The sequence below is a fragment of the Nothoprocta perdicaria genome, unplaced genomic scaffold (genome assembly GCF_003342845.1).
Source record: "Nothoprocta perdicaria isolate Ctin4 unplaced genomic scaffold, notPer1 scaffold_5, whole genome shotgun sequence".
Lineage (NCBI taxonomy): Eukaryota > Metazoa > Chordata > Aves > Tinamiformes > Tinamidae > Nothoprocta > Nothoprocta perdicaria.
Genome location: NW_020455754.1, coordinates 2,494,501 through 2,512,594, shown reverse-complemented (window position 1 = coordinate 2,512,594; position 18,094 = coordinate 2,494,501). Strand labels below are relative to the sequence as shown.

The 18,094-nt window shown below is 37.7% G+C and overlaps 1 protein-coding gene across 2 annotated transcripts in view; it reads right to left on the bottom strand.

The window, feature by feature from the left end:
* The window catches only part of GABRB2 (gamma-aminobutyric acid type A receptor beta2 subunit), a 133,497-nt gene that overhangs the window by 78,596 nt on the left and 36,807 nt on the right, over positions 1 to 18,094 (bottom strand). For both annotated transcript variants that reach the window (XM_026047560.1, XM_026047561.1), the window contains exon 4: positions 8,176 to 8,396. In XM_026047560.1, coding sequence (XP_025903345.1) covers positions 8,176 to 8,396 — 221 coding nt within the window. The remainder of the gene's footprint in view (positions 1 to 8,175; positions 8,397 to 18,094) is intronic.

Sequence of the window (18,094 nt, the reverse complement as noted above, 5' to 3'; positions counted from 1 at the left end):
GGAAATCACAAAAAAAAGAGTACTCTTTTCTTGCATACATGATTTACAGGAGAAGAAACTATTCCCTGAATGGCTAATTCCAATCCCCCACATTACAGCCCAAAGATCTGTGATAAACCTGCCTTAAAAACACTGCTCTGCAGACATTTACCCACATTCTGTAATTCCTCCAGACTTGAGGAAATGCCAAAGAAACAGATTCTCTTGCAACTTATCCTGTGGTATCTCTCCTTCCAAGCAGACCCAAAAGCAATTCCAGGAAATGCTCTCCTGGAGTCCTTTGCACACTGAGGAACTGAAATTTAAATTTGCAGAGGAGCAAAGGAATAGAAAATAGTCTCAAGTGATGAGGGAACAATTTAGGTTTTTATTAAAATATATATATATAGGCAATTATTTTCCAGAAACTGTTYTACCACGTTGAAAAAAATCCATAAGAAAATAAGATAAAACAGTAGGTGAACAATCAGTAGGTGAACAATCAAAAAATCTATTTCAGAGCAAGTCTGCTGATTGAAAAAAAATTTTACAAAAAAGTTTACATAAATAAACCTTACACCAACTTAACCTATTAGGTGGTTCTATAGCTGTAGGAGATTTTCTTGCTAATATAGAGTAAATGCCACAGTTTTTCTGTTAAGCAATAAAACTTAGGGTTTTTTTCACTTCACTGCAGAGTCATAATCTTGGGTAATAGGGCCATTAGTGGAAGAGATTCCTCTGACTTAAAGCTTCCTCCTTATTAAGCTTAATTGAATTACTCACATTCTAATGATTTAGCAGCACTTCATATAAAACAAAAGCAAGAGACCCTCTAGAATACTTACCCCATACTCGAGCTCTAGCTCTAGGAACTGAGGCAGAAAAATATCTTGTTTTCTTTCAGATAGGGGAGGTATCCAAAATCCGGCTACACTCCCTCCTGTTGCAGATGGAGGTCTTTTGAAATAATATTATGCCAAATCCTACAGCACAACGTATCTTTAATCTACAAGTCCCTCATTAAAAATGATATTTATGACAACCAGCGATATTCTATTTATTCCAAAAAATGCATCTTTCCTAAAATAAGCCAATTTTTGGAATGTACTCTTACACAGGAGGAGTGGAACAGTGTAGTTCTAAGGAGAATGGCACAGATTTGTATCTATAAAACAGCTATCCCAAGGTACCCATGAAGGCTGGCATTTTATAACTCTTCATAATAATGCCTGGCACCTGTGTGGTGTTTTACGGGATCAAAGCGCTTTACAAACTAATTAATTAATCTTCACAGCACCCCCGTGAGAAGGCAGGTTTTACTATTCCTATTTAATATATGGAACAACTGGGGCTGATGAGTTGTATGATTTGTTTCATGTCACAGAACAAGTCTGGGCCTTCGCCTTGTCGATCATTAGAAATAACAGCAGTTGTCCTGCAGGGAATTCCTCAGGACCTTCCATGGACCTATTTCCATGAGTAAGGAAAACAGAATCTGGCATGTACAACTGTACAAGGAGAGCCAATACCTTGTTTGGTTAGCCTTAAAACTAGGTTTTTCCTTTACTTACATGCTGGAGCTAGTTCACAGGGCAAAACAAGAGCTGCTCTCTGCTTTGCCTTGTGCTCGCTTTGCAAATCAGCTTGAGATGGCAGCGCTGCCTCCTCCTCAGCACATGGGGAAACTGTTAGTTCAAGCGTGGCTGTGTACCCACAGTTCTACAGAAAGGTTATTAGGGAATTCCAGGTTTTAGTCTTCACAGCAGATGCACTGCTTCACTTGGGACTGAGATTACACTTTATTATACTGACAATTGTTTCTGCCTGTTTTCAGAAATTTCCTGCTTTAAAAATGTGTGCAAGATTTAATGGTTCTCAGGAATGCMTATGTATATTCTACCACCCTCCATTATTTGGACACACAAATCCAATTTACCTCAAGGTGTCTCATGCAAATCTAAATAAAACCATGCCAGACTGTGAATTAACTTGAGCAAGTGCTGGCAACTGATAGATCTGTAACTGCACCTATGAGCACAAGCCTTAGCACAAAAAAATTACCACATGCAAGTCCTGTTAAGCTAACAGGAATGCTTGTTCACAGTCCTGAGATTCTCAGGTTCAAACAATTCTCACTCAAACATAGTACTTTTCATATGCTCTTTGCAATACTTTGTTTCCCTTCACTGTTACTATGGAAAAGTTCTTGTCTTTATGCAAGACACACAGAATGACAAGAAGTGATATTCAAAGTTCAGAAAACCATTGTGCGTAGCTGAGGACAAAATAAATTCTTCAGACAGCTAATGCAGCCTTGACTTACTGGACAATCTCTGCATTCMCAAAAACACCTCTGAGCTAAAATTTTGCATCACTATATTGAGTAAATGCAGTGATTTTTGGCCCTCGAATTCTCGTTATGTATTTACTGGYATTGTTGTGTGACTGAAAAGTCACGGAAAAGATACAATATCCTCATGAAGATATGATGATGTTTATAAAATTTTACAAAGGACAACACTGATGTGAGACATGACATAGGAGGCACAGTGGCAGGATGACACTAGAATAACAATGCAGTGTCTTACAACATCTTTTTTGTGTGTTTACTCTCATTAGAGAGTTTATCTCCTTTCTTTTCTCTGAGCCTAGAAAAGACTCCAGCTGGACTGGAGGGCTGCACACACCAGGGCTGCACCAGAAGGATGTCACCAGGAGTGCCAACCCACTGCACAGTACCAAGCTCAGGAACACAGTCTGCAAAGCAGCCTCCTGTTCCCAGTTCAGAGATGATGGGGGTATTTGAAGGGAGTGTACAGTCCAAGGGCATCACCTTAACTCCAGACAGTGCCAAAGATTATGGTGTACTGAATTTTCAACAGAAACGTTATGTTACAAAGACAGACGAAATACAGACAGACAGAAAGTGCCATTCTATTGGGAAAAGAAAAGCAATTGTAAAAAGCAGCAAAATAAAGATCAGACAATTTATTGAAGAATGTCTGGCACGAAAAATTCACCTCTCAATTTCTATGGTCCTCTGCAAACTAAGGGCATTCGGAAACAGATTCCATTTTTATATTGTCCATCAGATTTGGAAAATAATAAGGTGTATCTGAGAAGCTAGATTGCAGAACAAGTTTGTTAATAGAATAAAAAYGCCTAAGGCTTTTTCAGTAGAGACTAATGTAGGAGAGCCCACTTGATTTGCACCAGGGTGAATTTCCCAGCAGCCAAAAGCGCGGGCGAGCAGGCAGCGGCAGGCGCAGCTGGGGCAATACAAACCCAAGCCTCTAGAACTATTCTGAACTCACATGACTCGATGCTTTTAGCAAGAAATAGAGAGAGGACAAAGCAAGACTCTCATGCACATAATTCTATAGCAGCTATAAAAACTCGATAAAGCTTGACTACATTATATTTGTCAAATAGGAGTTATTGTTGGTTGGCTTGGAAGCTTACAGTTGGCAACTTATTTAATAACGCTTTGAAAATAAAACTGTTGGCTTTTCAAATGGAATAAGCCTTTCATTTCTGACAAAAGTACTCTGCTCTGCTTCATTCTGTCTTTCTTTTGGCTAAAAAGAATGGAAGTATCATCATCTTCCGAGTATATTGCATTTTTCAGGAAAAAATAAAACAGAAATCAAGTGCTAATCGCCTATCTTGTGTGCTGTGAGAACATGCAAGTATAAGACACTTTTTGCCTTTCAATTATTAGAGTCTTGACTGAACAATTCACTGTCTCTGAGTCCATTTGTAACGATGAGCCACAATCCTCAGATACATGCAAAAGAAAAGTCGCTATAATAGCCATAAGGGTAAGAGTGCAAAACCAAGAAAGATCTTTGCCCCCAGCTAGTTYTTCAATCATATTTAACATTAGTTTATACCTCAATTCCTCCATATCCTTRCCTACAAAACTCAGAGGGCAGTCCTATTAAGAGCACCCTAGGATGCAGACACACAAGTGGCAGTACAAAGTGGCAAACCACCCACTCATCAATTTTTCCAATTCAGACCTAAAAAATATGTGAAAAATCYACTAGCTCCACAGGCTGCAAAAGCAGGCAAGCAACTGTTGCCCTTAATTGCAGAGAACAGGCCMCAATATGGCACAGTTTATCATTGCAAATGTATTTCAAGATAAATTTAGTGTCAGAAGTCAAAGGAAAAATATATATTTATGAAACCAAAACCCTTATCTATCATACCAGCTCTTTTTATAATTTTATTATATAATCTTGATATTTTAATGTCTGGAAATYTAGCTAAAGCCATATATTTTCAGGGCATTTTCATGCTCTGATTGCCTATCTTGTTTAAGCTTTGCTAAACCTACAATAAATTGTTTGTTATTTTCCCTGGATTTTAATTTTCCCTCTCAAATTCTACCACACTACTCTGTACTCTACATGACACCCTGTGAAAGGCATTAACATCCTACTGAAAATCAACTTATCTATGAATAGACGATGATTTTCAATGTGACAACTCAATTTAGGCCTTTTTATTATGATTTTTTTTCTATTTTGCTGATTTAAGTGTAGCATCTATTAAATGTCCTGGTYTTAAATAATTTTCTTGTGGATGGAAAATAAAATATTTTTTTAATTAGGAAAATAAGTCCCATCATATTTGCAAATACCACACTGTAACCTGAAAACTAAAAATAAAATCACTTTCCTTTTTCTTTTCTCCCCCACCCCGTCAAAAGGCAAGTGACTGGTGAGTATCTCAGAAAAAAAAAAAAGTCTCTCAGACTAAAAATAACCCCTGTTCTGATAAACAACCGGTCAAAATTCAGTCACGCCCCTGCCTGATAGCCTGAAGCAATGAACAGGCTATGAAGACATAACTATGGTATAGACGTCTACCTTAGTTACTGGCTATTTTTGTGTGTGTCTGTCTCTCCTTTAAGCGACAGGATAAGCCAGGTGCCTAGAGAACTGCCTCCTATTCCTTCTCCAAATTTACCTTACCAACGTCAAATCCAATGGGATTCGACATGCATCTGTTCACATCCTGCATATGGGCTCTGTGAGGAAAAGCAASTATGAACAACATCAAAAGAGCATCACTTGCAATTTCCAAAACAGAAATTCAACCACAAAGAACWGGACAGGACAACTGCATTTATACATTTTAAATTGGGACCATTTGACTAATATAAAATCARTTGCAGTTCCATATGTTTACTTATGAAAATCCAGGTTAATAGAACTTTAATTCACAGAAGCGTGTGTGTATTTATAAATATATAATAAATGTATACACATGCGTATGCTTGTAGGGAGAAATAAGAGAAAAGGAACAGAAGATTGATATTTAAAGGAATCTCCATTTATGCACATACACAGGGAAGTGAGAATATGATCCTGGAAGTATGGAATCAAGTAAATTAATGCTGCAACAAAAACAGTGATTTTCCAAAGGGCAATAATATACAATTTCTTAAGAGATATGTGGAAAATTATATTCAGTAGATAATAAATATATCACCATTACAAGCACTTTAATCACATTAACTTRGAATTAATTTATCTGAAATAGCTATTTAAGGGATATAAAATTGTAACCTTAATATTAGAATCATAACATTGATTGCCACATGGCTCAGTGCAGGCCAAGAAGAATATGGCTCATAACTTAATTCTACTGTATTCCTAGTGTGCCAATTTGCTAACAGGGCCAAGCTATATGAAGATCCATCTTCCATGTCTATTCCTTAAGCAGAGTTTTTTCAAGGTAGCGCATCACCTCAGGCACTTCCCCTAGCGATTTTAGGGCAGCAAAAAATAATAAAATAAACATTTTGATTGCTGAACTGACATCCCATTTCCTGACAGAAGAACAGCACCGTTTCATTGCAATAGCTGAAAATTGCTTCCCAGGATTAGAAGCTACTTCCTCTTGCTCTAAAGAACCAAGTGGACACTGTGGTATGGCTACGGTGTGGATGAAACCTGGACCCTTTCTCACTGTAGCCTCATCTCCTTAGGTTCCTGTTCTGGCTACGCAGAGACAGGACCAGACCAGTGCCTCCCTGCAAAGCACCCACCCCAGCACTCCTCAGCAACGCAGATGCTTCAGCACCAACAAGATCACAGCCCTGTTGCCGTTGCGATAGGTAGGGGAAGATACGGGCTCACAGTCATCTCGCTACAGCCCTCACTCGACACTCCTCAGGAGAATTAAAGCTGGATCCATGTCCTACAGTCAGCTTCAATCAGCTCACAGGGCAAAGAGAGCACCCAAAAGGCAGCAAGCAGAATCTTAAGAGGAACAGAAGAATCTATAATCGCAAATACGTCAATCAAAAATATTAGATATACAAGGAATCTACTTCCCCACTCAAAATCCTTGAATGAGAAAAAAAAATAATGCTATGCATATTTTTTTGCTATGCATAATGCTATGCATAAATTGTACAAATGTTATAATAAGTAGAATTATTCCAGAAGCATTTTGGATGACATTGTGGTTGTCATTTTCTGAAGATTTACTTAAGAAGAAAAAAAAACAAAAAGTACTAGTAGCACTTGAAGSAGCTTCAAGTTAAAAATCACTGTTTTCTTTATCGTATCATAGAAAAACTTCTTTATCATATGCTCAATAAAAATAAGGACTACCTTTACCCAACTGCATCAGCCAAGGCAACTAAGCCCATTTTCAAAGTGGTCCAGTGGTCCTGCTGTTAGCCAGACCAGAAGCAGAGGGACCTGCCTCTAATCTCATAGTCCAGGGCCTTCCAGGTGTGAGAAGAGATTTTCCATCCAAGTGCAGGAAGCCCCTAYGGTCCTAGAAAATGTTCCCCCGGCGCATGCGAGGGGCTAAGTTTTATCGCCACAGAGATTATCAGGTCAGTACGTGACAATTAAGTAGAACACTAGAAGTGTAAAGACCAGTTTATGTTAAAATATTTGAAAGTAACTTAGGTTTGCCCAGGTATCTCAGTGATCTAGGTAGTCACAGTAAYGGTGAGATTTCTAGAAAATATTTGCAGGTTGAATATCAAGAAACACATGCAATAAGAAACCAAAGGCATCCAACATTTTCAAGACTAATTAGTAACAGATTTTCAGAATTAGATGTGAACATTATACTGCACATTTGTTGGAGTGACATGACTAAAGAACACATCAGTCTCCTTCAGATCAGAGCAGAAAGCAACCAAGTTAAACTGCATGCTTCTTCACAGAGGGTAGGCAAAGCAAACCTTCAAAAATGGAAAAAAATAATATATGGTCTAAGTAGGAGCATTCTCTACAAATATTATTGGATATTTTGCTCATTATGAAAATCAGACATTCTAAGTTAAATACTTTTTCTTCCATTTGTCTCTTAGCTGATGCTTTCTCTTTCATTACCTACTCACACTATTAGCTCCTCTTTTGACAAAATGCAGGTAAACAACCTTTCACAGCTTTCAAGCTTTCCCAGGTGAAGTTTTCTGTTGATTTGTCCAGTCACTAAAAATATGTATATTTTACCACATTTCCTCCTGTGGTCATACATAATGGCATCAGGCTGAAAAAACATTTTAAATTAAATCTCTTCTTAGTAAAGAATTGGAAAATTTTAATCAGCATGGCCTACATAACAATTTGAGGTTAAATGAAAAATTATTTATAAAAAATAGCACTTAAACAAACAATAAATTCAGCTGTCCTACAGGTTTTCCTTCTCTCCGCCCCCTCTAATCCTCACTAAATATTTCTTATTTCCAGTCCTTTAAGGAAGCAGTTCTAAAAATTACTTTTAATCCAGAATGTACTTTAAAAAGTATTTATAGTCTTATCTGTTCTTAAAACAAATAACTTTGTGCTAAAAATGGCAATTTATCTCAAAAATCTATTAAAAAAAAATCTTTATCCGTTCTTAAAATACCTAAGTTGAAATTGTTTCCAGTATTACTGTTATTACTACTCTTATTGTTTCCAGAAATTCCAATTCATCAGTTAGGATGAACTGCAATAGAAGTAAACAAAAGAAAAATAAAACAAAGAATGGGTTTTCATTGAAGAGCAATAGAAGGAAAATAACAAAAGAAAAATAACACAAAGAATAGATTTTAATTGAAGCCATGATTGCAAGACTGAAAAAGAAAAAGAAATAAATAAAAACAAGCAAACAAAACAAAAATAAAAACACACACTACCAACAAAAGAGCTGGAAATGTTTCATACTGACCTGAGTCCATAGAGGACAGTCCCATCCGGATGCAGACGGATCATTCTGTTCTTCACAGTGACACCGTGTACAAATGACTTCTTGTCATTCAGAAAATAGGTATCAGGAACCCAGAGCTGATCTGCTACTCTATTGTCCAGAGTAAGATTTAGAGGTATTACATTATACGACAGCCTCTTATCTCTCCACGCTTGCTGGAAATACATTGTCAAGGTATAGTCCTGTGATTAGAAAAAAGACAAACAAAAGTTTGCATTGAAACAGACTGTATACATATGCAAAAGGAAAGCAAAACCATACTTATCCATCACCACTCTGCTCTTGAAGGCAACCATTTCAGTCCAGAACCCTCCCCTACACGCCTCTAGCATATGTATGCCCAATTTGCTTATACTCAGTAACACAGAATTACCATTACCAACATTGCAATACCAACCAGTTGGAGAATTGATGTTTTGTAAATGGTTCAGATGTTCTCATTTTACTGTTTAAAAAATAAGAAAGGTAAATAGAGATGCTTAACTCTCTGCAGTTACTACAGTACTTGGCAAGCCTGTGAGTTCTAGGAAACAGGAAAATTTGGGGATCTGATTTTTTTTTTTTTTTTTTTTGCACGGCCTCCCCAGTAGTCAATAGTGTTTTATGTGGCAAGTGGCAGTTCAGGATCAGGCCTTGTGTCTCCAACTGCTGCTACCCATTCAAGCACTTCTCTAAATGAAAATCTCTGAAGAGCCTGTTAACTTTCCCCTGGGCACTGAAACCAGTGGGAAGTCTCCTAGGTTTCTCTGCTACACAGTCTTAGTCTTATGCTTAATTTTACAGATGAAGTAGCTCTAGTTACTGCAATAGGACAATTAAGGGAGCCAATTAGCCATTGGAGTAGAGACTTGCAGTATCAGGACACTGCAGGCTTTCAGTGGGATCATGCAGGCCATTAATGAACAGTACTTTGGAGACATTTCAATCGGAGCATCTCAAGAGAATGCCCCCTACACGAGGAAAGCTCCACACTACATATCATACTCTTGTGCTTCATCATCGCAGTACTTACTCCAGGACTAGACACCTAGTCCCATACTGCCAATAAGAAAATGTATTAGCTTCTTTACAGTAACATACTACAGCATAAACTATAGCAATTGGTTGCTACCAGATGAGGCACAGCAAATGCTCCACTATTATCCTGGGATATTGCATTTCATTCCTAAAGTATAATTGGAATCAATACACAGCACATATGCAGAACATGTGCAGAACTAATTTACAGGAAGAAAAACAAATGTGTGTGGTCCAGTGTTGAAAAAAACTCATTAGATTAATTTGGAGTTGTGGTACAGATGAAAGAAAGGCCAAGTCACAGTGCTGGAGTTCAGAGTCACACACACCGTGGCCCAGGAAGAGGCTTKCAGCTCTTCCAGGTAAAATCATTTGCCACCAAATGGCCCGAGTTTTCACATACGACTGCAGCTTTGGATTTATTTCTTAAAAGAGCAGTTTTTAGAAAGATCACACTACTCTCTGAAAGCGTTCATTTTTTAAAAGATGTTCCAAGACATCAAAACATAAGTTATTAGCTATAAATGAAGGAAAACATATTACTCAAGCTGCAACTCATCCCTTAATAAAGAGAGACACATCTGTTTTCAAAATCCCAGATGAAATTGGGGTTCAAAAAGACAACRCAGAGTTACAAGTGTCACTGAAATAATCCCAAGGTACTTGACACTTAGAGACTGAGAACCCGCATACCTAAAGGCAATACTGCAAAGAATGAAAGTCTCCAAATCTATCATTGAACATGGGAATTTTGTTCTATTTTAACAACAGTCATCAAGCCAAACACGCAGATTTCTCTTCTCGTTAGCGAGCCCAGAGGGCTGTGAAGAAAGGGAAGAAGAAAGCGGCTCGTGAAGGACGATGGTGCACGGTGAGACGGAGCCCGCCAGCCTGCTGAGCKCCGGTGTGAGGCTGCCAGGGGCTTCCAGGACACCGGAGAAGAAGCGGATCCAGCCCCACTGCAGAGCCCGGCACGAGGCAGCGCTCACAACTRGCCAAAGCCACAGGAAGCCAAACTCCAGCTCCCTGCGCCTGCGTACACTGCTGCCCAGGCAGAAACGATGGATGCACGTGCTATTTATAAGACACACACACACACAAATAAACACTTCAACTTCAAAGCATAAAGATATTCCTATTTGAGCATAACATTTAACACAGAGCCCTCTTTCTTCTGCATTAAACAGAACAAGACTGATGCACAGCAGCACTTCATGTACGCTAGCTCTTGTACACAGCACAGCTGCTCACTTTCACATAGACCATCTCAAGTTGGCTTCAAGTCCACAAAAACATTCCTAGTGACTGTATCTCAAAAGTTAGCTGCTAAGATGCTAATTGTATGACCTTAAGTTTATGAATTTTTCCAAGAAGAGACTTCAAAATGTAAGCTCATCATTTCCTGTTCAATAACCGTCTTAAAATTACTTATCAGAGAATCTCACTTCACCGCTAATCAGTCATCGACTGTTTATCTTCTGCAATCCTGTTCCTAGAAAAACCAATCTTTTCTGAACCAAGCAACAGACTTGCGTTCTCAAAGCCAAACAACTGTCAGCAGAGCTTGACGCCTAGACAGAACTTCTTMCTATTGATGATATGATATGCATAGTGAGAGGCTGCTTAGCATCTCAGTGACAGGATCATGGATTTGTGTCTCCTTAGCACTGCCAGGATTCAGCATTTACGTAGTTTCTACCCAGTGATTTATATATTGCACTGCTGTGCACTGCATACTTCATGCATTGCAATGCAATAATGCAGCTACGGCTGTTCCTGGCATGTCAGTTAGTTTAGCAGGAGACGGTGACATTTGATTTCCACCTCTGACAAATCACCCCGACTGAACCATGACACTGCATTTTACTGAGCTAACAATCTATATGTAACTGCAGTCATAAGGCATATGCAATACGTCTTTTAGYTCTCTGATATGGTCTCTCTTGATAATATGAGAAAAACTGATTCAAGTAAATTCGGAGCAAAAACTGCAGGAGTCTGCTAGGAGCTCAGCTGAGCCGCCTATCCAGAGACATCCGCCTGTTGGAAGAGTTACTCCTCTTTTAGGAGGTTCTGCTGGATTCTCAGATGAGCAATGCAAATGYAAAGCAAGACAAACCTAAACTATATGCACTATAGACAAATTTAGGAAAACAAGATATTTGTTTCCCCCAGAAATTTCTGTCCTGGTTTTATTTAACAGCATCTTCAAAGTATTCTAAAGAGCTTTAAGCCATGAGAAGTACCCAGAGAGTTTACTTGCATTGAATTTCCATTTTTTTTTCCACATACCACAAGCTATTTTCTGAAGAAAGAATAGCTCTGCATTCATCAATTTCTAGCAGTATTGTAAACTTTTATAGCTGTACAGAAAAGTTAATTACAGGAACGCCAAGAATTCAAAATATTTCAGCCCCAAGAACAAAAACCTGAAGTGCTGCAAGACAGAATATTTCCCACTTCTAAGGCTTAACTTCCAAAACTCAATGTAGCAAGAAAAAGTTTTGCCAGAAAGTATTATATCAGCCTTCATAAAGGATTTGTATGTCATGCTGTTGAGAAATAGTATTCTACCCAAAACGTGCCCTTCTGCAGTCTCATTCAATTGAGCTGCCTAACGAAGCCCTTTTAGAAGAACAAACAAACCAACAAAATATAAGGATATTTCACTGGGCTGTATTCATAGGCAGAGGCATGCATTTCACTACATTTAGTTTGCTTGCACCAAGTACATTATTTTGCTCTCAGGTACAAAGCTAGCTGCCTTTGCACTAAGCAGAGAATTTATGCAAGATACCTTGCACAACAGATACACTAAGCAAAGCACATATATATTCCTCACTTTCTTAACTACATTCCAGCTGTTTTGCTGTTTTATTAAATACTAGTAGTATTACTGGTAGGCTATTTGTCAAGTCTGCATCATATTCCTGCTCTGACAATGAACAATGAAACATCTTGCTTCAATTCAGATATTGTTTATGGCCTCTGATATTACTTKTCTGTGTGAACTCCTATGAGGTTGAAAATACTATTCATTTTTATTTTGTTTTTGACATATCATCAGTAAAGGTAAATAAAATCTGATGTGAAAAGATGCTTTTGATTAAGAGATGACCAAAGCACAATGTCTCATTTCAAGTATAATAGTTCCTCCCAAGAAAAAAATAGTGGAGTCATTATTAATGACCATTTAGACAGCATTTTCAACTGCCTCACTTCTAAAGTAAAACATTCAGAGTTAGATTTTAGGATGCCTCAGTATGAAATTACTAAATGATTTTTTTTTTTTTTTTTTTTGCAAAATTCCACTAAAATTGCAGGTAGTCAACAGCTTTGAGTAAACAAAGCTATCGCACCGGAACGGTAAAAGTAGAAAGAATCCAAGCTGCTTTTCCAGAAATTGCCGTAAACTGTCTGATAATATAATCCACATAAATCATATAAATCCACTAGATAACTTCTGTCGTCAGCATTACTTGACACTGAACACTCATGTTATATGTTCTAACTTAGAATATCCTTTCACAAGATACAGGTTTAATTATTATCCCATTTTATCAACGCAGTTTTAATTATCGTTACACCTGATATACCATTTTCAATATAAATTATCTAGATTACATGTATTATAAAAGTTCTAAAGCAAATTTTAATGTTTGTCTTAATTGAATCAAGGTCTTAGAGAGGCTATTAACCTGAAAGAGACCATGTCCAAGGATTGACTATTCAGCTCAGAACTGTAAAACCAACAGGATATATCACCTTGCTTTTACTAATGTATTCTATATCTGAAATTAAGTCAGGCTAATCGACTTCATTAGCTTCTAATTGTTTCCAAGAGCCACTTACACATCACAGAAATTTGCAGCAGAAAACCATCTTGGGCTGCACAAGACATACCCAGATTTCCCTCTAGTTCTATTTTCGCTCTGACCACAGATCCCTACTCCATCCGTAAGGGCACTGCCTCCCTACAGGTGTCATCAGGATGGCACGTCTAGAAAGCTTATATGAGCCACTGAATTACTTTTTCCCTTTCAGTTTATGACTACAAAAGAAAGAATGATTCATTTGAGATTAATATTTAAAATCGTAAACCCAACTGCTAATCATGCTAGAATCCTGTGCTGCTTTTCTCTTCCTCTCCACACCTTTTCCTTTTTAAGGGAAAAATCYACGTAGAAAACCTGACTACCATTCCTCTCCTATCAAATGCACCCACTGGGGCGGCACAAATGGAAAGGGCTTTAGGCAGCTCTAATGTGTTAGTTATTTTTAATGCCATTCTCCAGTCGCACAGGAGGCGACTGCAGCGGCAGCTCCCGTCTCTCCAACCCTGCCACAGCTCCCGCTATTCCTTGTTTCTCTGGCCTGCTGATTTCAAAAAGTTCCCTAAAACGGTTCATTAATCTGTTAGTGACAAACTGATGTCTTGAAAGCAGCAATGTACTCCAGAGAGTACAAATCTCCCACAGATATGTTCCTATAAGCATTTATATATCATGGTCTAATACACCAGAGGCTCCACGCTGCACTTCAGACTAATGTGTTTTTTTCTGCTTACACATAAATCTTGCGGGAATAGACCGAAAGCTCCGATTTCAGCTGCCTTCCGAGTCCAATAATCTCTTAAGTTGTCTAACCTTATGTACAGATTTCATGGGGGTTGAAGAGTGAAGACTGTAAGGATGAGAAAAAAAATGAAACACAAATAGTGTCACGTCTTGTAGGTGCCTTCCATGTGTTTGAATGCTCTTCCCCCCATTCCAGGACATGACAAGGCTGCTGCTCCGAACAGTCAGGCACTGCAGAGAGCTGACAGCACTGAAGTAAAGGACAAGTTGAAATAAGTACATATCATCTCTTTCATAGTGATGACAGGCCCATGGAAACACAAAGTCCGATTTGCATGACAGCTAACGCTTCAGCAAAGAGAATACACTTAGCAGAGGCACTTCCAAGAGAATAAGTGATATACTCGGTTGAGAAAAAATRCATATTATATTCAGTGGAGAAAAATTTGCAAATACGTGTATATATATGTGATCAGATATACATATAATCAGACATAAAATGCAGAATTTCTGCTCATTTATACACACACAAAAATATATAAAAAAACATTAATTATACTTTACATTGCTTATGGTTCATCAAAGCCTAGAAGTTACTTYAATATTCAACAAGGAAGATTTTCTATTTTATTCCAACCCCTCTATCCCAACAGTCTATTCTTTGATAGATGCAGAAAACATGAAGAGAAAAARACTGAAATCCTCATAATAAAAAGCAAGCTAGTTCTCTGCAATTAATCTGTATATTTAACCAACTAAAAAACAAATCAAGGAGATTACCATGGAAAAGATTGGTAGTGTTAGCACAATATGAGTATTTTACTTTCAGAAAATCATAAAGATCCAGGTTCCAAAGGACTCAAAAGGTCTCTGGTCCAATCTCCTGCTCAAAGCAGGGTCAGGTCTGACATCAGACCAGGTTGCTCAGGGCTTTTTATAATCTGCCTTGAAAACTACTAAGGGGAGAAGTTTTCCTTTCTACATGGATTAGAATGGTTTAATAATAGTGATAATTTCTCTTTCAAGCATTTTTAAAGGCAGATGTAATGACAATGATCAGGAGGATGACCATTAGCAGTGGCTGCAGTTTAACCTCAATTTACTTTGAGTCACCTAGAAATGAACAGACTTAGTTTACCTTTAAGTTATTGAGTATATGTATTTGTTGAGTATTTCCTGCATGCTCCTATTTTGTCACCAAAAACTTGASTTGTCATTACACTGTTCCCTTTCAATAGACATGAAAGCGCCTGTTTTGACAAAAAATCAGTTCTTTCCCTTTTCTCCCACTTCAGTCTTTACTGGCTTCCCATCTGTGCCAGAGATCTTTCTATGCATTTAAATAATTCATTTCCATTCCACAAACCTAATCCTTACAGTGTAAACCATCCTGATTGTATTTGTCAGACTTAAGCTATCCTGTCATCAAGATCTATTAATTTAATGTCATTACACGTGTATCTATCGATTCTCAGAAAAGGGCTCCAAAAAGCCAAGAAAAACAGTCAGGCATCCATCACCACAGAATGGATCTATTTATTGTGTCTGCCTTCTACTAAATTAAATGTCTTATCTCATCAACCTTCAAAGTTTGTATTATCTTTCCTTGAGCTGAAGTCAGGCTTGTGCATTTACAGTTCCCTAGATACTCCTGCTCTTAATATGGTAAACACAGTATGTTATACCTTCTGCAGACCTCTGGAACAGCCAGTGTATTTGAGAGCTATCAAATCTTTCTGCAAAAGCCTTTTCTCTCTTCGCTATAAAAAAAAAAAAAAAAAAAAAAAAAAGGAGAAATTTTAAATTTAACGGGCACTATGCCGAGGATCAGCATTCCCTACCTCCACAGAAGTCGTTTTTACTGTTACTTGCATTGCCATATTGCCTAGAGGAGCCCCAGGCATGGATCCAGGTCACGCTATGCTACGTGCTCTATGTAGACAACAAAAGATGGGTCTCTTCCCAAGACTTTTACATGAGTTAAGCATGCATGAGATGAGTGTACGAGGCAAGAAASAGATAGAGCAGAGAATGAGACCTTGAATGCATTGCTCTTACTACTGTGGTACTTCACTATCTCTGAATGCTTTCATTACTACAGCAATGGTTTAACTGAGGTTTAACTAGCACATTTCTACACCACACAGTCTTAGCCACCTACGCCATTAGTATAACTTACCCATCAAAATTTCTTAGTAGTCAAGTAAGAAATTAGTAGTCAAGTAAGCAGTCAAGAAAAAGTAGTCAAGTAAGTAAAGTCTTAAAAGAAGCCTTTCAGGAGATTCGTGCTTCAGACAGCCAAAAGGATAACAGGAGAGGCTATTAACCCCTTCTCCCTCCTACAGGAAAGCCTGGTCAGTCAGCTTAAACTTAAATCTAGTGGTTTAAGGTAAGATACCTACTTAAAGACCCAAAATAGGAAACACAAAAAACACAAAAACTAATCTAAGTCTGTTGGCCTGCACTCCCATTGTTCTTTGTATTCAATATTTTTAACAATTTACTGTGACCAAGAAAAAAAAAAAATTTTTCCTACTAACAATAGGAAACCTTGGTCTGAACACTGCAACTGAATTAGATGATTTCTTCATCGCCCGCACAGACACAGAGACACAGAGAAAGAAAACAATATGGAAAGAGCAGCAGGAAGATAACAGGACAGATCAGAAAGAAGAAAATAGCAGGTATGCCTTTTATCATCCATAATGCAGTGACCAAATGGATGTACTGTTTKGCCTGAAAACATCAACATCAACAAGACATTAATCTTTTCTCAAGCAAGGAAGGTAAATGGTTAATTGGAAATGGCATGAAAAAGACTTCTTGCTTGGCAAGACTGCAAATCCAATATATTTAAAAAAAAAATCAGGATACATCTTTTCAGTCAGCCTCCTTTCTGCCTGCTGTGGATCTATTGTATAAGTATTACTGGCATTGCATCTGCATCCCTTCAAGCTTAGATATTTTACAAGTGCAGTATGTAGATATAGAAAGTTCTTTAGGAAAAAACAGAACAGTTTTTACTTAAGCAACTTCATTATACTTTGAATCCACTTGATTTGACAGATACACTTCTGATAAAATTCATGTTACTTAAATAACATCGAGATCCTGAAAAAACAGAAATTTCAACTTACGCATCAGTTCCCTCCAACTACTCATATTTTGAAGGCATTTATGAAACTTGCCGGTGCTGTTACATTACCCATTCTATCTTAGCATCCAAACCAGGAGTCTGGGGGCCTTGTTTTCCGCCTTCTCTGTAGCTTATGCTCTTGATATTTATTGAATTTTCCAGCACAGGAAAAGTCTGAGAAATCATGAATCACTCTGTGAATACTTTAGAAGTAAAACAGAGAACAGGGTTGCATCTTCCTCTTCTTTTTCTGGTGCATGGAGCTCCACTACCTTTCTCATATCTTTATACATTTGGAAAAAAMCAAAATTCACTAGATGACTATATTGTATGAGGAAAAAAAGTCTATAAGACAAACTCTCATTTCATCACTTGGTGTTTACATAAAARCCTTTCTGTCTTCAAACACTAACAAAGAATGTGGAAAAACTAAGCCTGGGATCAGAAAGAGACTAGTGTGCAGCAGCAGGAATCAAATATTCTTCAGATCCTCTACAAAACATATTTTCATTCAATAGCTTAATGGACAAGATTTTCAAGCTATAAATTTGAGGAAAAGGTATTACAAATGTTTCTTCCTGCACAGTCAGTAGGTACCAAATGTATATTTGCACTCCTACTGCTGGATTGCTGGAGAATCAAGAATGTCAACGGGAAATTCATGTCTCAAGGTTGAGCTAGAAAATACCAGGAATGGTACCCTTCGTTACACTTCTTATGAAAATTGAGCCAACCACTCTGATCTGCAGGATACTGGACATTTTGAAACACCTTCATCAATAGAGTTAGCTCCCAGAAAATGCAGTAAATCAAAAATGTGTTGTTTCACAGAAATATTTGTCTATCTACAACACAAACTACTACTWCTAAATCTTCAACTTGCGCTTGTGTGTCTCCTACCCCAATCAAAATCTAAAATTAAAATGAGAAGACTTAGGATTTTGCTCCCAGCCACTGAAATCCATATATATAATTCTGTTCTCAGCTAAATAAATTGCCATTGCACCATACAAATTACTGTTACAAAGTAATAAACACATCTTAAATATAAAATATGTTTTGTATAGATATTGCCGAGAAAATCTATTTTGAACATATTCAAGCAAAAGGAAACAAAACAGAGTCAGTGATGATTCCACTGAAATTGTCC